Genomic DNA, 23,724 nt, shown 5'->3' with positions numbered 1-23,724 from the left:
CCCCTTGGTGCCTTTCACATGGGGAGAATCATGCAAGAAATGGTGGAAAAAGAAGAAAGACAAGAACAGAAAAGGGAAAAGAAAAAATGGAGAAAAGAGTAAAAACCAGAAAAAGCGGTGTCAAAGGTTAGCTACCCAACCCAGTGATGTGACAATGACAGACAACCTTGAATTAGTTAGAAGAGAGAACAAATAGTGATCTGGGATAGTTGTTCTCAGACTCACACCGATCGTTGAACTTTTGGTTCAAATGCACATTCTCGGCCGGGCGCAGTGGCTCAAGCCTGTAATCCCAGCACTTTGGGAGGCCGAGACGGGCGGATCACGAGGTCAGGAGATCGAGACCATCCTGGCAAACACATTGAAACCCTGTCTCTACTGAAAAAAATACACACACACACAAAAAAAATGCACATTCTCATTCACTAGGTCTTGGTTGGGGCCTGAGGATCTGCATTTTAACAAATGCCCGGGCAACAGTGATGATGCTGCCAGACCTTGGATCACACTTGAAGTAGCAGGGGCGTAGGGTGTTTTTGTTTGTGGCTTTTGATTTTATTGTTTTGATTGTGGGTTTGGTTATTGCTAAGCACCAGCAGTAATGACTGTGTTCATTTCAGGATGTGACACATCGAAGACTTGCCTAGTGAGTAATCTCTCTTTTATACAGATTTGTGCCGAAAATTTGAAAAACAAAATATGTATTGTTTCCAGAAAATGTTCTAAAGCTTGATTTCTTGAAGCTAGCACATACTTCACTTAAAAGGTAGATATAGGCTGGGCGTGGTGGCTCACGCCTGTAATCCCAGCACTTTGGGAGGCCAAGGCAGGCGGATCACCTGAGGTCAGGAGTTCGAGACCAGCCTTACCAACATGGAGAAACCCCGTCTCTACTAAAAATACAAAATTAGCTGGGCGTGGTGGAGCACGCCTGTAATCCCAGCTACTCAGGAGGCTGAGGCAGGAGAATCGCTCCAACCCAGGAGGCGGAGGTTGTGGTGAGCTGAGATCGTGCCATTGCACTCCAGCCTGGGCAACAAGAGTGAAACTCTGTCTCAAAAAAAAAAAAGAAAGAAAGAAAGGTAGAGTATATATAGGTTGTATAGCAGTGAGGCCACCAAGGGAGTCATAGCCTTTCCCAAGGATTATTCTGAAAAGTTCCCTTTTGCCATCACTGTCCTCTGCCCTTTTGTGACACATATCATCTGATGTCATTGTGCTTGTTGCACTGACATGCATAACTGTTTTGTGGAGCAGTTGGAATGGATTTCTGTGCACTGTAACTGGGATTGTCCATTGGGGAGACCCTATGGCCAATATGTTCACCAGATCACACAGATTCATGAAATTGTAGCATTTTGCTTTTAGCTGTGGATACCATTAACATGATCCTTAAGTACTTTATAATGCTTTTCTTTCCCATCCTGTAGTCAGTTTGTATAGATTATTATAGTGTAATAATCTTAATGTATGCTTGGGTAGGTTCCATTCTCCTTACTCTTTTCTTCTGAAGTATCTTGGCTCTTCTTGGCCCTTTACTCTCTATAGATTTTAGATTCAATTTAGTAGTTACCTGTGTTGGGGGGCACTATTTGGGATTTCAAAGAGCATTTCACAGAATCTGTAGATACATTTGGGGGAGAATTGCCGTCCTCATATTAATGTAACTTAAAAAGTGGTTATCCTGGCCGGGTATGGTAGCTCAGCCCTGTAATGTCTGCACTTCGGGAGGCTGAAGCAGGATTGCTTGCTATCAGGAGTTCAAGACCAGCCTGGGCAATGTCGCAAGACCCTGTACACACACACACTCACACACACACACACACTCACGCCTGTAGTCCCAGCTACTTGGGAGGCTGAAGTGGAAGAATCACTTGAGCCCAGGAATTGGAAGCTGCAGTGAGTTCGTGCCATATGGCACCCTAGCCTGGGCGACAGAGCAAGATGCTATCTCCAAAAAAAAAAAAAAAAAAAAAAGATTCTCCTTATGAGAAAAAAGTGAAATTAGATCCTTACACACCAGAGGCAACAATCAATTCCAAATAGATTAAAGGCTTAAATGTCAAAAATTAAGCTTTAAAATTTTTAGATATTATTTTGACTTATCAATAGGTAAATATTTTTCCAATCTTGAGTTAAGGAAATATTTCTTATAGCACAAAAAGCATTGTCAGAGGAAAGATTGTATAAATTGGCTTTATTGAAATCAAGACTCTCTTTTTGTCAAGAGATGCGCTGAAAAAAGTGAGTAGATGGCCAGGCTTGGTGGCTCACACCTGTAATCCCAGCGCTTTGGGCGGCTGAGGCGGCCGGATCACGAGGTCAGGAGTTCAAGACGAGCCTGGCCAATATGGTGAAAGCCCGTCTCTACTAAAAAAATTAAAAAAAAAAAAATAGCCGGGTGTGGTGGTAGCGCGCCTGTAGTTCCAGCTTCTCAGGAGGTTGAGGCAGGAGAGTTGCTTGAACTGGGGAGGTGGAAGTTGCAGTGAGCTAAGATCACGCCACTGCACTCCAGCCTGGGCAACAGAGTGAGACTTCATCTCAAAAAAAAAAAAAACGAGAAGACATTACAAACTGGAGAGAACATATTTCCAACAAATATAACCAGCAGGAGATTTAGTATCAAGAATATCTAAAGAACACTAATGTGAAAAGGACAAATATCCCTATGGAAAGCTGGATGAGAGACATGAAAGGGACATTTCATAGAAGTGGAAAAACAAAGATACGAAGATACCTTAACATAAGGGTCCATAAACATTCAAAGAGGTGTTCCACCTGATAAGTGATTAGGGAAATGCAAATCAGGACCACAATGAGATGCCATTTTACGTCTGTTATAGTGGCATAAATGAAGAAATCTGATTATTTTGGAGAGGATATGGATCTATATGGTCTCTTATATATTGCTGTTGGGAATATCAATTTGCCATTGTCATGTGAAATCAAACATTTAGAAATCATTGCCCGGCAACCTCATTTCTGATGTTTGTGCACAGAAGAGAAATTCCTGACACGTGTATACCAGGAAACACATGAGAATGTTCATACCACTGTGAATAATAACAGAACCTAGAAACAGCCCAGATGCCCATTTATACAAGAAGATGGATTAATAAAGAGTTTCGTGTGCCATGTGTGTTGTGTTTTTATTTTTTATCTATTTGTTTATTTTTGAGACAGGGTCTCACTCTGCCACCCAAGCTGGAGTGCAGTAGCACGATCATGGCTCACTGTTTATTTTTTAGAGACAAGATCTTATTTTGTGTGGTATGTTTGTGTGTGTGCTGTGTTTTTAAAAAGTGGAATATTAGACAGCCTGTGGGCCAAATCCATCCAGAGTCTGTTTTTACACTGCCCACAAGCTAAGAATGGTTTTAATTTTTAAGATGTTTAAAAATAAAGAACACATGACAGAGACCATATGTGGCCTGCAGTGCCTAAACTATTTACTTGCTGGCCCTTTACAGAAAAAATCTGCTAAGTCCTGATCTGCAGCTACACGCCAACAATGTGGATGAGTCCTAGCAATGTAATCGAGTTGTGCTGTCCAAGACGGTAGCCATCAGCCACATGTGGCTTATTAAACTAGTATAAATTAAAGAAAATGAAAATTTCAATTCCTCATCTGCACTAGCTACAATAAAGTCAAAACAGCTAAAACCAAAAGGATTGGTTTTTTTTTGAGAAGTACACACAGAAGAAACGAAATAATACAGAAAGGAAAGCGAAGGAATAATGAACACCGGATTCAGGATTGCATTAACCCTGGGTCAGGAAAGGCAGGAGCTCCGCACCCTGGTGAAAGTACAGCTAGTGTGTGCTGGACCTGCAGCCTCTTAAACTGGGTGGTCGCATGTAGTTCGCAGTAATTTTGCTTTACAAAATTATGCAAAAACAATGATTTTTTTCCTGCAAGAATTCCAGTAAAGGTGTTTTTGATATCTGTAAATGTGGCTGTAAGGATGCGTGATATGTTTTGGTAGGCCACAAGATGTCACTCTTGCTCTTCAAATTGTGACTCAGCATCATTTCCTTTTTCAGTAAAAGCTTTATTGAAAGGTCAGTAAGGCTGCCATCTTATCTGTTCATGTTGATTTAACCTTGAAACAGACTGATTTGTTCCATATCTAAAATTGCAGCAGTTCTTCTCACGAAGAACCCTGAGTGCTGTTTACTGAGTTTTAGATTCTGATGACTGTTTCAGTATAGTAGCCTGTGGGTGTAAAATTTGGTAGTATTGACTCCTAAAACATCATTTAAAAAAACAAAACCCTGCCAGGCACAGTGGCTCATGCCTGTAATCTCAGCACTTGGGAGGCCGAGGTGGGTGGATCACCTGAGGTTGGGAGTTCGAGACCAGCCTGACCAACATGGAGAAACCCCATCTCTACTAAAAATATAAAATTAGCCGGGCGTGGTGGCGCATGCCTGTAATCCCAGCTACTTGGGAAGCTGAGGCAGGAGAATCGCTTTAACTCTTGTTGCCCAGGCTGGAGTGCGATAGATCGTGCCATTGCACTCCAGCCTGGGCAACAAGAGCAAAACTCCATCTCAAAAAAACAAACAACAAAAAACCAAAAACAAAACCCGGCCAGGCAATGGTGGCTTATGCTTGTAATCCCAGCACTTTGGGAGGCCAAGGCAGGTGGATCAATTGAGGTCATGAGTTTGAGACCAGCCTGGCCAACATAGTGAAACCCTGTCTCTACTAAAAATACAAAAATTAGCTGGGAGTGGTGGCAGGTGCCTGTAGTCCTAGCTACTTGGGAGGCTGAGGCAGGAGAATCGCTTGAACCCGGGAGGCAGGAGCTGCAGCGAACTGAGATTATGCCACTGCACTCCAGCCTGGACAACAGATTAATAGTCCGTCTAAAAAAAAATAACAAAAATAAACCCCCAAAGAAAATAAAAAAAATAAACCCCCCCCAAAAAAATAAAACCCCAAAGCACAATAAATTTGATTTTTAAAATATTTGGATTTCAGCAGGTTTTTTGCCAGGTAGGAAATGATCTAGACAGACATTCACCCAGCAAACAGCAATTCGGGACATTCCTGGCTTTAGCACTGAGTCACTCCTGGCCTTCAACATTGGAGTAGGTTTCAGTGAGAACTAGGGCTGGTTTATTTTCCAAAAGGTTAAGGCTGGAATACTTGGGCAGTGTTCCCAGTGGGCCCAGGAAAATTCTGGGGCAGGAGGTATCCGGTTGAAGGGCATCATCCTTCCAAAAGCACAGGATTGTAGCTAGAAGTTGAGGAGCCCATGTTGCTTGTGAGTTGTTGGGTTGAGAGCAGGAAGAAGATCTGTGATCAGTGTCTGAAGTCAGGAAGCTGGCAAAATTCAGGACCCCAGGGGATAGGAGGCCAATACAGAAGTCAAGAAAGCCAGAGATTCAGGCTGCTGGCTTCAAATCCCAACCTCACCCCATACTGGTTATCTGTACTAATTAAAGAATGTTGGGCAACTTATTGATGTCTCCAGGCTTATACATTTTTTTCTGTAAAACCTGGATAATAAAGGGTTGTGAAAATTAAATCTGTCTAAAGGATTTTTTTAGAAAGAAAAAGATTGATTATTTTCTGCTACCCTAAATTTGCTTACTTTTCTGTCACAACTGGAAGAGAGGAAAAGGGTGGCAATGTAGCATGGCATGAAACAATTTAAATAATATATTATACTATAGTATTTGACTTTTTGAAAATGTGTTCCATAGCTCTCATTATAATTCTTCTAGCCATAACTGTAAGGTTTTTACTGTACTTCCTAAATGTAAAGTGCTTATGAATTTTAGCTGGAGGAGAGCAGGAATGTTCAGAAGCAAATGAAGATCCTGCAGAAGAAGCAAGCCCAGATTGTGAAAGAGAAAGTTCACTTGCAGAGTGAACACAGCAAGGCCATCTTGGCAAGAAGCAAGCTAGAGTCTCTTTGCAGAGAACTTCAGCGTCACAATAAGACGTTAAAGGTTAGTTGGTTTGTTTGTCTGTTTTTTTCAGGAGGGACTTAGCTGATTTCATAATCAACCTTGTGCCTATCTGAAATAAATCCTTGTCTCTACTTGGAGACAGATACTGCCTTGCTTTTTATTTTGCTTGGCCTGATGCCTTGTGTGAGGTCATTGTAAATGTAAGACCAATTCTTTCTACGTAAGTTTTGGTTTCCTGTTCAAGGAAGAGCGCCTTAGTTGCCTCATCCTTGGCCCCAGGGAATCTATGCCCAAGGCCCTCCTGCTTAGAGCCGTGGCTTAGGAAGCTCAGAATTGCCATTTTTCTGCTGAGCACTGATACAGCTGATCACCAAGTAGGAAAAACTGCAGTGAAATGAGAAACTAGTAACAGACAGTCTGGGAAGGGAGAACTCCTGCTGAACTCTTGGGTGGAGCATTGCCCAGGAGTTCACCCCCAGCTATTCAGTTGCTAAGTACTTTTAGGAAACCACTTAACACCTTGGCTGATTGTAAAGGAAGAGGGAATAGGTATCCAAAGATTCATTGGTATCAACAGGGGAAGAAGGAAAGGAGCAGAGCCAGGAAGGAATCTGCCTCTTAGAATGGGACAGGCTTGTCCCCATGTACAGTTGCAGTATGACTTTGAGCAGGATCTCTGATCAAACTCCCTTTATGCTGTAACAAACCCCCAAGGCCCTAGACTATAAGAGCACTCTTGAAATGGATCTTCACCTGGTATGGGAGCCATGATTATCTTCTTTGCTTTTGAGCCCTTGGATTTAGATGTCAAAGTAAGTGATATTTTTTTTCCCATAGGAAATCAATATTTTGAGTAGGCTCGTAACTGTTCAGACACGTAAAGGTCTTTTGACACTCATATCCTAGCAAGAATTGAAAGTAAGCTTTGAATTTTTTTTGTTTTTTTTTCTTTTTCATCATCAGAAAGTAGTTACAGAAAGGAAGCTTTTTGAGATGAGGATTCCATTTGTCCTTTGCCCTTTAGGGAGTAGAAGTTGTGACCCAGAAAGTAAGCGGCAAGGGAGCAGAGGGAGCAGGATCTCTTCCGACCCATCTAAGATGATGGCCTGTGTAACCGGCGAGTATTGCAGTAGAGTGAATTGCGGACAGCCATAACATTTATTTTGTAGCAGGACAGTTTGCATCTCTCTGGTTATCTGTCTACTTAGGAAAAAATGCTTGCTTTTCAATGAGAGCCTTCTGGTCATAAATAAGGGGGAGGAATTGTAGTTCAGAAGCAATATGTCAGGGCAGCAACAAATGAACCCACACGGCAGCAGCTTCTCTTGTGAGCATCTTCTCTATAGGTCTGTATTAACAAAAATTATTTTGGGTAATAAGGAGGAAAATATGCAGCAGGCACGAGAGGAAGAAGAACGACGTAAAGAAGCAACTGCACATTTCCAGATTACCTTAAATGAAATTCAAGCCCAGCTGGAGCAGCACGACATCCACAACGCCAAACTCCGACAGGAGAACATCGAGCTGGGGGAGAAGCTGAAGAAGCTCATCGAACAGTATGCACTGAGGGAAGAGGTAACGGAGTTTGGTTTATTTAAACGGCTTTTCAAGATTAGCAGAAATGTCACCATTCACACCGAAAGTAAAATCGCTGTCACGGGGTGTTTCAGAACTTCGCATATGCATAGTGCATAGTGGCAGTCGGTTATTTATTATTTATTAGGCAGTCGGTTATTTATCAGGCACCACAAGTGAGATCATCACTTGATGTCCCAGGAGTCACTGGATTTGGATAAAGGAGGTTATTTCTAGGAGACATGTTAAGTACTGCTTGTCTTCATGAAATACTGGAAGATTGCAATTTTTGCATGCAGATTGTTTTCCCTTATCCAGACTAATAATGAATAAATATTTGGGCCCCAAATACCCTGTATCTCAGACATCTGATAATCTGTACAGTATCCACTGCCATGGTATTTTACCTATATACTTATGTTTCAGATTTTTTTTTTTTAAAACGAGGGCTTTATATTATTTGGGAGGAAAAACTTACTTCTAACCCCTCACACATAAGCCCATTGAGGGTAAAAAGTTTACTGGGAAGATCCATGGCTAATGAACTTGGCCATTGGCCTTCAATGAAGACTTTTGGAATTCTTTTATAAGCTAATCTGAAAGTTCAGAGGTAGTATCCTCTGAACAAAGTGAGGAACTTTAAAAACCAGGTTTGTACCTATTTGCTAGAAGGTACAAACCTGGTTTTTAAAGTTCCTCACTTTTAGAGGTTTGATGGACAGGGTTAGAGGCTTTAGGTTTTTTTAAATGGTGCATCTCTGCCTTTAACTTTAGTGAAATGTTGGGCTTTTATGTTATGTTCCTTACAGAAAGGAATTCAAAAAGCTGATTCAAATTAAAAAATAAAAGATCAGGCATCTGTGTGTTACTTTATCCTGTTTTCAACTCAAACTTTATAGTTTTACATACAGCCCTTCAAAAACTGCTGTTTTTTTTTTTAAGGATTTTATTTTTCTTACTGGCTTTTGCTTTTTTCAAAAAAAAATTATGGGCCGGGCGCGGTGGCTCAAGCCTGTAATCCAGCACTTTGGGAGGCAGAGACGGCCGGATGCAGATCCAGGAGATGAGACCATCCTAGCTAACAAGGGTGAAACCCGTCTCTACTAAAATACAAAACTAACCGAGTGGCCAGGCCTGTAGTCTTCTCCGGAGGCTGAGGCAGGAGAATGGCGTGAACCGGGAAGGCAGAGCTTGCAGTGAGCTGAGATCCGGCCACCCGCCTCCAGCCTGGGCTGACAGAGCCAGACTCAGTCTCAAAAAAAAAAAAAAAAAAATTATGGGAAACCAGCAGGCGGTGGCTGAGCCTGTAGTCCAGCTACTGGGAGGCTGAAAGAGAGGCGGGAAGAATGGCGTAAACCCGGAGGCCCGGGAGCTTAGTGAGCTGAGATCATGCCTCCAGCCTGGGCAACAGAAGCGAGACTCAGAGTCTCAAAAAAAAAAAAAAAAAAAAAAAAAAAAGAATTATGAAAAATTTCAAGCTTAACAAAAAGTAGAGAGATAATATAATTTTTAAAGCCAGCAGATGAAACCATAATTAGATTATTGTGAGAGTGTGTGTGTGTGTGTGAGAGTGTGTGTGTGTATGTGTGTGTGTGTGTGTGTGGGCAGTTTCTGGCTAAATTGCCCAGGCTGGTCTTGAACTCCTGGGCTCAGGTGATCCTCCCTGTCTTGGCCTCCCAAAGTGCTGGGATTGTAGATGTGAGCCACTGTACCTGGCTGATAATTTCATCTCTGTTCCCCTACATTATTTTGAAGCAAATCCAAGATGTCAGATATTCCATGGATAGATATTTGAATGTGTAGCTCAAAAAAATAAGGATTTAAGTATAACCACAATACCAGTTTCATACCTAAAAAATTAACAGATAGGCCAGATGCAGTGGCTCACGCCTGTAATCCCAGCACTTTGGGAGGCCAAGGCAGGAGGATTGCTTGAGCCTAGGAGTTCGAGACCAGCTTGGGTAATATGGCGAAAGCCTGTCTCTACAAAAAATACGAAGACTAGCCGGGTGAGGTTGTACTCACCTGTAGTCCCAGCTACTCAGAAGAGTGAGACAGGAGGATCACCTGAGGCCGGGAAGTCGAGGCTGCAGTGAGCCATGAGTGCACCACTGTATTCATGGCTGGGTGACGGGAGTGAGACTGTCTCTAAATAAATAAATAAATAAATAACAATTACTGAATATTAAGTATCTAGTCACTATTCAAATTTTTTGGATTGGCTTCTTTTTAAAAGAGAAATTGTTTGAAACAAAATCCAAAGAAAGTCCATTTCACTGATTTATATAACGCCAGTCTCTAAAATATAGGCCCCCCCCCCTTTATTCTTGCAGTGTACTTATTGAAGAAACGTCTTTTTTGTTGTAGAGGTGAAATTTTGTTTTTATTAGATTATAAAGCCCTTAATTGTCTTAAAGTGGTTCTTTTAGTTTTGTTGTTTGTTTTGACAGTCTGTGTACCTCATAATTGATGGAGCAGATTAGAAAATGAGATTTGTTTAAATCATATTGTGTGTGTCTTATGTAATGTCCTTTGGTCAGAATATAATGATCAGATTACTTGCAGGCGAAGATCAGTTGTGTGTGGTGCTCTCAATACATAGTTAGACCACCTTATTTTACCAACCAGCATTTTCCCCTCTCATATAGGGTATTGTAACTAGAAGAGTTCTGTTTCTCCAGCTGGGAAGGGATTGTTCTGTTGACTTTATTATACATCAGTAACCACTTAACAGTTTTGTTTGGAAATACTAATGAGCTTTTACCTAATGTCTAAAGTGTGCCAGGCACCAAGCACCTTACCTAGTGCCACCGTCGCATTTACTGTTACAGCTCTGCAAGGTAGGTGGAGGTACCCCCCTGTACAGAGGAGGGCACTGCGCTTCAGCGTGGAGAGGAATTAGCCCAGGGCCACACACTGGCCAGGGTTTGACCTGGGCCATTCCTACCGTCATACCATGTTGCCTCCAGCTGAGGAATTTGGGAAAATTTGGGGAGGACGAAAAGGAACTGTGTGCATGATGTATGGTTTAGTACTTTGCTCTTCTTACCCTTCTTTGTCTTGGTGCACTCTGAGCCTTGTTTTCAGTGTGGGGCAGAAATAGGAAGTACTAAGCTGGTGAGGGGGACAGCCCATGTCTGACAGGGTGGGGGAACAGGCAGCAGTCAGAGGGCCGTGCTCCTGCCGGTGTGGAATGGTTTGCAAGGTGGTGTCTAGTAGCCACTTCTCTAAGTGGAGTATACAGGGAGAGAGATCTGGTGTTCTTAGCTGCAGTGGTAGCAGCAGAACAGCAGGGTGAGCAGGGTGCTGTAACTGTTGTGACGTTTCCTCCCCACTGTGCTCCTTTCTTTGGTGAGTGATGGAAGAAACTCTCCTTTTCCCATAGCACATTGATAAGGTGTTCAAACATAAGGAACTGCAACAACAGCTCGTGGATGCCAAACTGCAGCAAACTACACAACTGATAAAAGAAGCTGATGAAAAACATCAGAGAGAGAGAGAGTTTGTAAGTTCTACTTCTTAAAAACAAAAACATTATTGCCAACATTGTGCATGAGGCCATTTGAAACATCAAATTGTAACCAAGGCTGTTTGAAACATTTATCTATTCTACCTTTAATGTAGCACCTGGGGCCATGCCAGCTGGTGTTTTGCTCCATTGAGAAGAGAGTGTGTGGTGTGTGTGTGCTAGAAAGTATTTGGCTGTTTATTTCTGTTTAACCTTTTATACGGAAAATACACTGGAGAGATTACACCAAATCAGTGGGAAGACCTGTACTTGTTGTTTTTCTGTGCTTAGAATATTTAGTTCCCATCTTAGATAATGGTCATCAGGTTCAAGAGTTGTGCTCACATTTAGCACGTTAAATTTGGTGATTCAGTTTAACAGCAAGCTTACCAAGCCACAGGTCTCCTATATATGGTTACATTTTGTTTTCAAACAAGTAACTTGAAACTGGGGAAGTCATTTATTTACTTTCTCTGGTATAATTTTCTGATAAAAATTTTAACAGAATTTTCTACCCTAATCACTCACCATTGTTGCCAGTGTATGCTGAGATTCTGTTGCCTGTCAGTAATTGTGAATACAGTGGAATCTCATTGGGTGTGTATATTACCATGTGCAAATTCAGCTGTGTGCGCTTATCCACAAGGGAGAAATGATTGCAATAATGCAGACTGTTGGATCCACAACCCTGACATGAGCACGGTGTGAAGATTCAGTTCCTGAGTGGCCCTCATCATACGGGCGTGTCACACTGAGTGCATCTAGGGTTTAGAGAGACATGTTTTTCATACAGTGTGATCCTTCGATATGAACTGACAGTAGTATCCAGTGTTTAGCTGAGAAATGGTTATCATTTCCAAAGTTGGAGTATGAATTGTATACACACACACACATACTTACATACATAAATACATTACATGTGTGTACTTTCTGGTTGCTTCAGTAGGACTTTTCTAGGCTTCTTTGGACTATGTGTGATATTTTACTTCAGGGACTGAATTTCACAGCTGCCTACTATGCAACTTTGTAATTTTTTTGAAAGCACAAGTACTATATATAAATGAAAATGCCCATCCCCTCCCTGCTTTCTAAAAAAGTGCTCAGAAACCAGGTCTCAGATTGATCGCGTTGCTTTCCCCATACCCTTTCACCCTGCCTCATCTTGCCTCAGGGAATAGCGAGGCTTTCTGAGTCACCCAGACAATATCAAGGTTCCCAGCCATGTTTTCTGCTAATACTGTACGTGTAATTATTTTCACCTAAAACACAACAATTTAACTGAGTTTTATAAACCATATTAGGCCCCCAGGGTACTTTATCTGCTTCAGCAATAAAAGATAATTCCTACATTCCTAAGTGTTAACCAGCGGGACAGATAGAAGATACAGGTAAATGGCAATTTGTGGAATAGAATGTTTCATCTGTAGACCTGTGGTTCTTGCTAAAATAGCAGAAGGATGAAGCCTAACTCTGATCATTTGATATTTAGTCCTGCTTGTAATTACTATTAGCATTTTGCCAGAATGTTTCTGTTTTCTAGTTATTAAAAGAAGCGACAGAATCGAGGCACAAATACGAACAAATGAAACAGCAAGAAGTACAACTAAAACAGCAGGTAACTTCACAGCAGGGGAGAGTACAATTTGTAAGAAAAATCTGTGGTTCTTTTGATTCTGCGTATCTTCAGTCTCCTCTAAGATGGTTTTGCTTTTTGCTTTTTCCCAGCCAGAGCTGACCAGGATTGAGGCAGAAATCTCATGGCCCTCTTGGGATTTTCCACTTCATTTAGGTTAACTACCTCATCGCAGTTTGCCCAGCACTTTCCTGGGTTTAGTACTGAAAGTCTTGTGTCCCAGGAGATGCCCCATCTCAGCCAGCCTGGGATGGTTGGTCAGCCTGTCTCCAGTAACCTTTCCAAGAGTCCAGATAATTCCTCCCTTTTTCAGTCTGTTCCCACTACATTTCCCACTAAAGGAAAACTGAGACATCTGCATATTTTATTTATTTTGTATGAAGTTGAACTGCATGAAATTGCTAAAGAAGACAAGAATATGTCCTTGGCCTAAAAAAATGGCAGTTTCATGTCGTGAACTCTAATATTTTTAGAGTTTTGTGCTATAAGCACATAAGTTATTTTAAAAACTACATATAGCTGGGCGTGGTGGCATGCGCCTGTAGTCCCAGCTACTCAGGAGTCCGAGGCAGCAGGATCGCTTGTGCTGGTGTTTTTCATCAGGGCCTTCCCTCTCGCTCAGTCCAGACCCTGTAAGTGTGTCCTACTGTGATCTCTCTCTGTGGTTACCTTGTGTGGAATGAGTGTAGGAGGAGCTATCTCCTTAAAAAAACAAACAAACAAAAAAAGGGTACAGGAAAGACTTGCTGTGGCTTTACAGATGGGTAAAATTAGGCGTTTGTACCTGTACATTCATCCTTTTTTCAGTTAACTAGATTACATTTGGCTGAAAGAAGTGTTACTTATTTAAAAGTTTATCATAAGTTTTCGTGAAGACTCTAGATTAGCTGTGATATAACACTGATACCTTGAGACTGGCGTGGTCTTCACGCGCACCTCTTTGGAGCGCTGCTTTTCTTTGGGAACATCTTACAATGTGGTGAATTTAAGGTCCTATAAAGCTAGCCTAACTGAGCGTGAATATTCAAGAGTGTCAGATATGAAGAATCTTTGGAACTGAAGATCATGCCAGAAAGCTTCTAGATTTGAAACCCTTACTTATCAGCCCTATCCAGTCAGTTGTCCATGTAAATAGAGATGAGAATTGATGTGGAGAAGGTGTAAAGTCTCCAGATGGTTTTGGAAGATGTTTCTGAATGTGGGAGTCATTGATAATGCTGCGGAAGTCACCAGAGGGCCCTTTTACCAAGCCCGCAGGCCAGCTCCCATTCTGTTGTCTGTGATCTGTACCACTCAGAGTCCTCTTATCCAGTCACTATTTTGTTTCCTTTGCTGTCACCTCTTGTTTTCCTCTACCTAAATGTGGCCGTCCTTCCCAAGCATATCTCACCTTTTCTGCTGTCACTATGTCATTTCCCAGCATCTGCTGGTGATACTTTGTGCTGTCTTGACCCGCTGTTTTATAATCTAGCCATGGAGGTCCATGTGTGATGATAGGGGCCACTTACTGGCTACCCATCGGGCCAGCGTTGAACTCTCACATGGGACAGTCTTTATTTGGATGTTCCATCTTCAATAAAAGTGGACCATGGCTGCCAGGCACAGTGGCTCATGCCTGTAATCCCAGCCAAGGCTGGGCGGATCGCTTGAGCTTAGGAGTTTGAGACCAGCCAGAGCAACATGGTGAAACCCCATCTCTATAAAAAATACAAAAATTAGCTGGGCGCGGTGGCTCACGCTTGTAATCTCAGCACTTTGGGAGGCTGAGGCGGGTGGATCACTAGGTCAAGAGTTCAAGACCATCCTGGCTAACATGGTGAAACCCTGTCTCTACTAAAAATATAAAAAATTAGCTGGGCATGGTGGCACGCACCTGTAGTCCCAGCTACTTGGGAGGCTGAGGCAGGAGAATCACTTGAACCAGGGAGGCGGAGGTTGCAGTGAGCCAAGATTGCACCACTGCACTCCAGCCTGGGCGACAGAGTGAAACTCTGTCTCAAAAAAAAAAAAAAAAAAAAAGCCAGGCGTGGTGATGTGTGAATGTAGTCCCCTCTATTCAGGAGGCTGAGATGGGAGGATTGCTTGAGCCCAAGAGGGAGGTCAAGGCTGCAGTGAGCCGTGATTGCTCCACTGCACTCCAACCTGAGTGACCGAGTGAGACCCTAAAGGACCACATCAAAACTGCTGTAACTTCTAAATGTCCCTCAGGCACTAATACTGCTCCCTCCCTCTGCGTGAGCACCACTCTTGGCCCCAACCCCAGGCTTGTTATGTCAGAGGCCCCGTCAGTGTCTGCTAACAAATCCTGTGTATTCTCCAGGTCACCCTGCATTTATCTTCCTGCTTTGTCCTCATCCCAGGCCAGGCCCTTGGGCAGACGTGGCTTGGCCATCTCACAGGGACCTCGTCTAGCCTGACAAACACAAGGTCACTGTGAGATGACTAACTTTCAGTTGGCTTCTGCGTCCACCACACCACAGTGTGTGCTGCTAACGTGCTTCCTGCATGGCCCATCCCCCTGCTGGCTGTGGTTGGGCGGGCACCATCATATTCCACCCTGCCCCGCATCCTGTGTGCTAGGTGGTGCTGCTGCTGAATATTCTGCATCCAGCACTGCTTATGCTCTTTCTTGGCCTCTGAAGAGCCTTTATTCTTCTCTGCTTTTCTTGTATCTATCGTGTGATCTTGCCCAAAATACTTTATTCCTCTGGGTCTCTCTCTGTTCCCCTGTCCTGAAAATAATGTCATTATGTTGGATGGTCTCTGAAAGGTTTCCTCCTGGTCTAAGATGAACTCATTCAGCTTACCCGTGAGGCCCAGCTCAGGCCTCCCACAGGAAGCTTCCCCTAAGTATCCTGAGCCTCACTGTGCCCTTCCCCTTGCACTTCTCTGGACTCCTTTCTAAGGGGGAGAAGATGGTGACTGCATTTTATATTCTGATTGCCTTGTTGGTTGGCATTTTTTTTTTTTTTTTTTTTTTTTTTTTGAGGCGGAGTCTCGCTCTGTCGCCCAGGCTGGAGTGCAGTGGCCGGATCTCAGCTCACTGCAAGCTCCGCCTCCCGGGTTCACGCCATTCTCCGGCCTCAGCCTCCCGAGTAGCTGGGACTACAGGCGCCCGCCACCTCGCCCGGCTAGTTTTTTGTATTTCTTAGTAGAGACGGGGTTTCACTGGGTTAGCCAGGGTGGTCTCGATCTGCTGACCTCGTGATCCGCCCGTCTCGGCCTCCCAAAGTGCTGGGATTACAGGCTTGAGCCACCGCGCCCGGCAGTTGGCATTTTTTTCCTCATCCTTAAATAAAAATTCCTTGAGGGTAGGACTATGTTAAGAGTAGATCTCGGCAGGGCGCAGTGGCTCACGCCTGTAATCCCAGCACTTTAGGAGGCCAAGGTGGGCGGATCACAAGGTCAGGAGATCGAGACCATCCTGGCTAACATGGTGAAACCCCGTCTCTCCTAAAAATACAAAAAATTAGCCGGGCGTGGTGGCGGGCGCCTGTAGTCACAGCTACTCGGGAGGCTGAGGCAGGAGAATGGCGTGAACCCGGGAGGCAGAGCTTGCAGTGAGCCGAGATTGCACCACTGCACTCCAGTCTGGGCGACAGAGTGAGACTCCGTCTCAAAAAAAAAAAAAAAAAGAGTAGATCTCTACGTTTTCTTTTAATTTTACTCTCACCGAATTCTTCTTCCCCAGCCAAACCAATTCTTTGGCTTCTGTTGCATTTTCCTCCCTACATTAAGGAAAGAGATACCATTGCTATCAAACTAAACTCTGCAGGTGGTATTCTAAAGGAATGATCTTTTCCCTAGGACAGTTTTCACATGGCAGGAGAGGGGTAGTTGGGCGAGCACTCCACATGCATGACGTTTCTAGTCACCACATCCTTCGGGCTGTGTTATGATCAATGGGTGGAGATCTAATATTAAAGTCAACAGAATGTCCTCAGTTTTCATGCATTTCTGTGGGTTGTCAGAACTTTAGCCATCTATGTCTGGTGTCCAAGGATTGGATGTGCATTTGTTCGTATTTCTATCACTTGTAATAAGTAACTGTACTACGTTCTTTTGAAAGTTTGGGAACGGAAATTGTTTGCGTGGAACTCAGAATGTTTCATACTTTTTTTCCGGTAGCTTTCTCTTTATATGGATAAGTTTGAAGAATTCCAGACTACCATGGCAAAAAGCAATGAACTGTTTACAACCTTCAGACAGGAAATGGAAAAGGTATTTGCATATTTTTAGTAGAATATTATATCAAATGGAATTTGTATAAGCTCTTTTAAGTGTGATTACTACTTTGCTGAGTTCCCATTGTTATGATACTGTCTTCATTTTCTCTTTAGTGATCCTCCAGTGGCATTTTTGGTCATTTTGCCCTCAGTGTACCCCAAGTAGCTAATGTCCTCTGTGCTCTCTTTTATTATAGTGAAATCCTATATTAAATGCAACTTGTTAGAAATAAAGTGGTGATTTTTTGGCGTGTTGCTGTTTTTTGTTTGTTTTAACCACTTTAGAGGATCATCCTCACCCCTCTCATAAAACTCTGTGACCTTGGAGATTAAACTATTGAAAGACGTCCAAGCCTAGAAGAATAATCACATGTTTTGGTTGGTTGATGTATCAGTGTCTACCTTTTTTAGCTTCTCTGTTTTTCTTATCTTTACTCCCTTGGAATTCTTTCTCCCCTGACCAAACCAATTCTTTTGCTTCTGTTGCATTTTGTTGCCTATGTTAAGGAAAGAGATATCCTTGAGATCAAGCTAAGGACCAAAATATGTAATTCTATACATATCCATCCAGCCAGCCAGCCAGCCTTATTTTACTTGGCATCCTTCCCTTAAAAATGGAGGATTTAAAAACACAGTGTTGGGTTGGGGAGAAGTACAGTAGTGCCTGGCACTTTGTTAGCATTCAATAGATGTTAGTCATGACTATTATTAGATCTCACATAGTGATGGAGACCGTGTGCCCTGGGTTAATGTCCCAGTTGCATCATAGAACGTGTGACTGTGGACAAGTTGTTTAACCTTTCTGTTCCTTCACTGTTAAAAATGGTAACAAAAAACCTGTCCTTCATGAAATAGAGTATTTCAGACAGTGCTTGGCACATTAACATGTACTCAGTTACCATGTGGCTGATTGGTGCTCAAATTACCACCTCCAGGTATTTTTAGACCTGGTAATCTGGAGAATTCCGTGAGCAGCAGATTCGTTCTGCCTGCCAGTCCTTTCAGTGGAGGCTGCAGTCGAGGGGGCGCTGTTAGGCACAGTGCAAGTGATAGCTGGACGCCAGCACAGACTCACTGGTGAGGTGGAACAGAGTTCCCGCCTCCTGGATCTGCCATCCTTCTGGTCCTCTGGGACTGGAACACATTCCTCTCTGTCCGTGGCTGCAGAGATCACTATGGGTCAGCAGTCAACCTGGGTCTTCCACCAGCTCTTCCCACGGCCTTTGTCCCAGTTTGCCTTGTGTTACAGTTTTGTGGGTAATTACCCAAGGCACAGGGTGCTGGCTGTGTCTTGTCCTTGTTTCCCTTAACGCCACCTGGCTCAGTGCCCCGACCTGGATCAGAGCTGGTGTGCAGTCAACAGTGGATGAAGGCATATTGGGAATGTAGCTGGTTACAGGCATGGATAAATGCATCCTGAATTTCTGAAAACTGTGTTCTGGTAGCGTAGGTTTAACACTTCCCTGATTTGGGGACCCACTTTATCTTTAGCAAAATCTGAAGTAAATCAGCCTCATGACTTGTGAGGATGACCAAAGCTGAGGTATTAACTACTTTTATCTTCTTGGTCACTGGAGTCTTATCTGAATCATGCTGCCTTGAGTTCTAAAACTGATGTGTTCTTGGAGGTTGTGGTGGAGCGTCAGTTCTTAATGTCTTGTGGGGCTGAAGATCGCTGTCTTCCCAAGAATCTGAGGAATTCGTTTAATGGACAGAAAACTCAGTCATGGGCATTTTTTTCATACAACTTAGGGATAAGGAGGGCTTGTCTCTCACTACCCAGAGCTGGGATGAAAGCTGCACTTCAGCCTTAACTGAGTTCAGAGTGTGGTGGCTGACAGCTTCCTCCATGTGCTGCTGCCTCTGAAATGGAGATTGAATTTGTTTTTCTCATAATACAAACCCCCTTCTTTGGTTCCACCCTCGGAGCTTCTGAGATAAGCTCTGCTACCGACAGGCAGGCACAGCTACTTCTATAAAGACACACACAGCTGTCAGCCGGGCGAGGCAGGTGCAGGGATGGGGGAGTGGAGGGGCACAGAAGCATTTTTGTGTAGTGGGACAGGGAGTAGAGATAAGGAAGGGAACTTAGAATTTAAATGTGCAATTGTGTTCACAGATGACAAAGAAAATTAAAAAACTGGAAAAAGAAACAATAATATGGCGTACCAAATGGGAAAACAATAATAAAGCACTTCTGCAAATGGCTGAAGAGGTGAGATGGTTTCCTGCGACTAAAGTGTAGTCTTAGTCATGGGGACTCCTTGAGTTCAGGTATCTATCCGGGCCGGGGACGTGTGCTCTAACACTACTGCCATAGCTGAGGACTCCAGCCCGAGTTGGGGCGGGGGTGGGGTTGAGTTGCTGGGTAAGAATCTGTGACTTCTTTCCTGGAAGTTAGGTTAGGGACAGGGCCCCAAGTGAGGGGCTGAGCTTCCTAACACCCAGTTAACCAGCCCAGGCTTGTGTCGGAGATAGCATAAAACGTCTAGATTTTGCTTTTTTCTACAGCAATGATTTTTCAAACTTGAGCTTGCATCAAACTCCCGCTTGTTAAGACCAGGATTGCTGGGCTCCACCCGGAGGCTCTGAGTCACTAGTCCTCGGGGGCGGAGGCAGGTAATCTGCCTTTCTAAAAAGCATGCAGGTGATGCTGATGCAGCATGTAGGGCCTTTCTAGCTTGACTTACTAGGCTTTCAAAAAAGCAACAAAGTACATTTTGCCTGTTTTATTATAACACTTCAGGAAAGAATATGCTGGGGCACATGTGTACAAGAACCTTGTTCTCGGCTGGGCGCGGTGGCTCACGCCTGTAATCCCAGCACTTTGGGAGGCTGAGGCGGGCAGATCACGAGGCCAAGAGATCGAGACCTTCCTGGCCAACATGGTGAAACCCCATCTCTACTAAAAATACAATAATTAGCTGGGTGTGGTGGTGCATGCCTATAATCCCAGCTACTCAGGAGGCTGAGGCAGGAGAATTGCTTGAACCTGGGGGGCGGAGGTTGCAGTGAGCCGAGACTGCACCACTGCACTCCAGCCTGGGCGACAGAGCAAGACTCTGTCTCAGAAAAAAAAAAAGTCGTCTTCTCATCTAAAAATTGGTAGAGGAGAAATCTAAGTAGAAGTGAGTCATGTTCTGTATGTAGGCCTTTGTGTCTGCTAGTCTTTATGATGAATATCTTGAATTTCCTAATAGTTCAATAGGAAATGTCTTAAAAAGTTTATCTTTGGCTCACGCCTGTAATACCAGCACTGTGGGAGGCCGAGGCAGACAGATCACGAGGTCAGGAGATCAAGACCATCCTGGCCAACATGGTGAAACCCCGTCTCTACTAAAAATACAAAAATTAGCTGAGCGTGGTGGCGCTTGCCTATAATCCCAGCTACTTGGGAGGCTGAGGCAGGAGAATCACTTCAACCCAGGAGGTGGAGGTTGCAGTGAGCCGAGATCACGCCACTGCACTCCACCCTGGCGACAGAGCGAGACTCCATCTCAAAAAAAAAAAAAGTGACAAAAGGAATTTAATTTTGTCCCCCTGAAACAGTATCATGGTGCTAAATCTCATTTGGTATACTTGGTTATGGGCGCAGTCACGCTAGCTAGCTAGAATGTTAGGAGGCTGAAAAGATGGAACACGTTCCATAGGTGAGAAGTGTCCAACAAGGCTCAGCTGGCTTAATTTTTTTGTAACCTGATTGATACTTAACAAAGTTACAGAAATCCTCTTTTTTCTTACAGAAAACAGTCCGTGATAAAGAGTACAAGGCCCTTCAAATAAAACTGGAACGGTTAGAGAAGCTGTGCAGGGCTCTTCAAACAGAAAGGAACGAGCTCAATGAGAAGGTAGAAGTCCTGAAAGAGCAGGTATCCCTCAAAGCGGCTGACAGGGATTTAGCAACACCTGTGATACAGCCCTGTGCTGCTCTGGATTCTCACAAGGAGCTAAACACTTCCTCGAGAAGAGCCCTGGGAGTGTACCTGGAAGCCGAGTCCAAGAGCCAGAGAAGCGCCGTGCAAAAGCCCCCGTCCACAGGCTCTGCTCCGGCCATTGAGTCGGTTGACTAAGATGAGGTGTGATCACTGTATTGAGAGATATATTTTGTGTATAACTTTCTCTGTTAGTAGTTAACTATTGGTTTTGTGGTGAAAATTTTCTTACTTTTTCTACCATATCTGTATTTTCTTAGAACTACTGGACTTACGTGGTACAGGAGGCTGCTTAGCAGTTTTGAATAGTTTTAATCTATAAATTTTCCTCAGCTGTGTTGCACATCGGCCTCATTCTCCCTCCACTGGAATGCATGTGTTCATTGCCTCGTCCTTTCTCTCCCTGCTACTTGCACATTATCATCCTAATGAAAATTTCACTGACAGGGCCGACCATTACAAGGGAACTTTGTTCTGATGATGGTTCCTTAATGTGAAAACAATATTAATTTAAACGTCTTAGGTCCCCCCCCAATTAATATTATTCAAAAAAAGAAAATACCAAGGTGATTAGTTTTGTCTAATAACCCATTTAAATGCCAAGTAAAAATAAAACTCTAATGTTGGGTCAGAAACAAGCATATTTGACTGAAATTAGCTTTTTGAAAATATATCTTGAAATTGAGATGGCCACATGGCTAGAATCCAAGTTTCAGCAGAATATGTATATAAAGATGTCACTTGTCGACAAAATAGTATATGCAGGCAAATCACTAGACAAATAAGCTTAGTGTTTATGTGACTGAACAGTCATCCCGCTTTGGTTTCAGGTGTGGGATTTGGACCATGAGGGGCTCCTGTAGAGGATGGCGGTTTGTGTTTGATTCTGATTTGGGATTTGAGTACATATTCTCCACTTCCCATAGAAGGTCACTTATTCTTTGAAAACTGGTGTTCGTGTTTGCCGTTCAATGAAGTCCCTTGTCAAAGACAAGGATGGTCAATTCACGTGTAGCTTTCACTAGGCAGAAGTTTCTCCAATACTTTCTGGCTACTTGAAAGCTATTACAAAAGTTCCACCAGCAAAATACTCCAGGTTTTTCGAAAGGGAATATTCATTATGGATCAGTAGTACCAACTGAAATTGATTTTCATTTGCAAAGCAAACACTGGCACCAACATTTTTACTTTGGGAAGACTTGGCAGAGTGTTAGTCAGGATCTATTACTTATGTGTTCAGTCTGTTTCTCACCCCCTTCTTAGTTACCATCTCTTTTTTTAAGAAGGAAAAAAAAAGCCACAGTATTATCAAGGTCTCTACACTTGGAATGGGGGAACATTTGAAATTAAGCACGTAACTTTTGAATTAGTTGTTTCAATGTTGAATGTGGCTCAGTTATGCAGATGATTAATCAGGCTGCACTGATGGAAGTTTTGACTTTGTCCCTGGTATAATTTGCATTGAAATGCTTTATGAAATAAAAGGTTCTACTAGAACTGATGTTAGCACATTCCACTGAGCAAAACTATCAGACTGACACTTGTTAAATTGCTTACTGGACTGAATAAACTCTGTTTTGTCCAGTTAAAAGGGTTTTCTCTTTGTTACAAGTTTTATTTGTAAAGTCCTGTCACATTCATGGTCTAAACTGGGTTGAAAGAATTGAAAATTGTCCAACAGATAGGAAACCGCCTGGAGTGGACGGTTGTATCTAAGCCTCCACCATCAGTCATGTTAATTCAAGGGGCCAAACAGTGGAGGAAAAGAAATCCACAAAGTAGATTATCTAATTACCATTCAAAATGAGTCAGAAACAAAAAACAATACCCTCCAACAGCCTCTTATGAGTACAACCCGTTCTGCTACTAAAGAAATACTAGGCTCATATCCCTGGGTGAGTGGGGGGGGGGGGAAATGCAGGTATAGATCAGAAATATAATCTACCTTAAAATTAGTACTAATGATCACATTTCACAAGAACTCTGCTGGATGTACAGCTCTTAACATTTTATTAAGCCATTTGTGTAGCCCACCACATTTCTTTGTGGTGCTTGTCCTGTGTGGAAGATTGTCAATCTTCGGCCTGTTGCATACTTCCAAGGGCTTTAAAGCAATGTGATTAACCGTACTTGGCCTGCTGCTTTTGGCTTACTTTGTATTTTTAGCTAGATGCTACTGTAGTCTTGAAAGGATATGGATTCTGTCTGGGATGCATCTGTTCCTTTCAGAACCCTTCCTCCCATTACCCTGTGAATAAAAACAAATGGGGACCCCCTGAGAAGGACATCTTCCTACAGTGATCACCTCACCAGCCCAGTGTTGTGGCTTTGTAGCACACCCCCTTATCTACCATATTCTAGAACACTGTAATGCTACTAGGCTGGCCCAGAAAAGGTTTAAATGTTGAATTCACTTAAGTTGCATTTGTTGCACCATCATGGAATCATGATGTGTATTATTTATAGTGGCAGTAGACTCCAAGGTGTAGAGAAAACTTGGGTCTCGGGTAATATGGACCATTTCATCCTCAGACTTGTTAGGAGTACATTTCTTGGTCTTGAGACCAGTATTTTTCAGTTACGTATGCAACTGCCTTTATTACACCTGGTTATCACAATTCAATTCTCAGGTGTTGCAGAAAAATCTACCTCTTTCAGACTGTAGATGGAAATAACTGTGAAAAAATGATGCAGATATCTTCTAGTTTGTGCTAAACACACTGCTTTATTTTTACAGCCCACGTCTTTCATTGAGGATACGAATTGTTAAGAGGCAGTCTTGTTTTGCTTTTCAAAGACATTTTGTAGAGATTTTTCACTAATGTGAATCTGATTTTATCTACTTGATTCTGTATAGATTAAGTAAATATGTATGATAAACTTAACAGCTTCTGTGTATTCTTTTATTATCCATGTGGCCTTAAC

At 43.0% G+C, this 23,724-nt stretch overlaps 1 protein-coding gene across 4 annotated transcripts in view; it reads left to right on the top strand.

Moving 5' to 3' along the window:
- TXLNG (taxilin gamma) overlaps positions 1-23,684 on the top strand; it is a 58,964-nt gene extending 35,280 nt beyond the window's left edge. For 2 of the 4 annotated variants that reach the window (XM_003917455.4, XM_021933134.2), the window contains 7 exons: positions 5,794-5,964; positions 7,306-7,500; positions 10,886-11,005; positions 12,549-12,623; positions 16,770-16,862; positions 18,987-19,082; positions 20,611-23,684. In XM_003917455.4, the coding sequence (XP_003917504.3) occupies positions 5,794-5,964; positions 7,306-7,500; positions 10,886-11,005; positions 12,549-12,623; positions 16,770-16,862; positions 18,987-19,082; positions 20,611-20,937 (1,077 nt within the window). In that variant the 3' untranslated portion in view covers positions 20,938-23,684. Of the gene's footprint in view, positions 1-5,793; positions 5,965-7,305; positions 7,501-10,885; positions 11,006-12,548; positions 12,624-16,769; positions 16,863-18,986; positions 19,142-20,610 lie in introns of all 4 variants that reach the window. The other 2 variants (XM_021933135.2, XM_021933133.2) reach the window with 2 other exon arrangements.
- Positions 23,685-23,724: the final 40 nt, after the last annotated feature.

Source organism: Papio anubis, chromosome X (assembly GCF_008728515.1).
Source record: "Papio anubis isolate 15944 chromosome X, Panubis1.0, whole genome shotgun sequence".
Lineage (NCBI taxonomy): Eukaryota > Metazoa > Chordata > Mammalia > Primates > Cercopithecidae > Papio > Papio anubis.
This window is presented reverse-complemented; position numbering and strand designations above follow the sequence as displayed.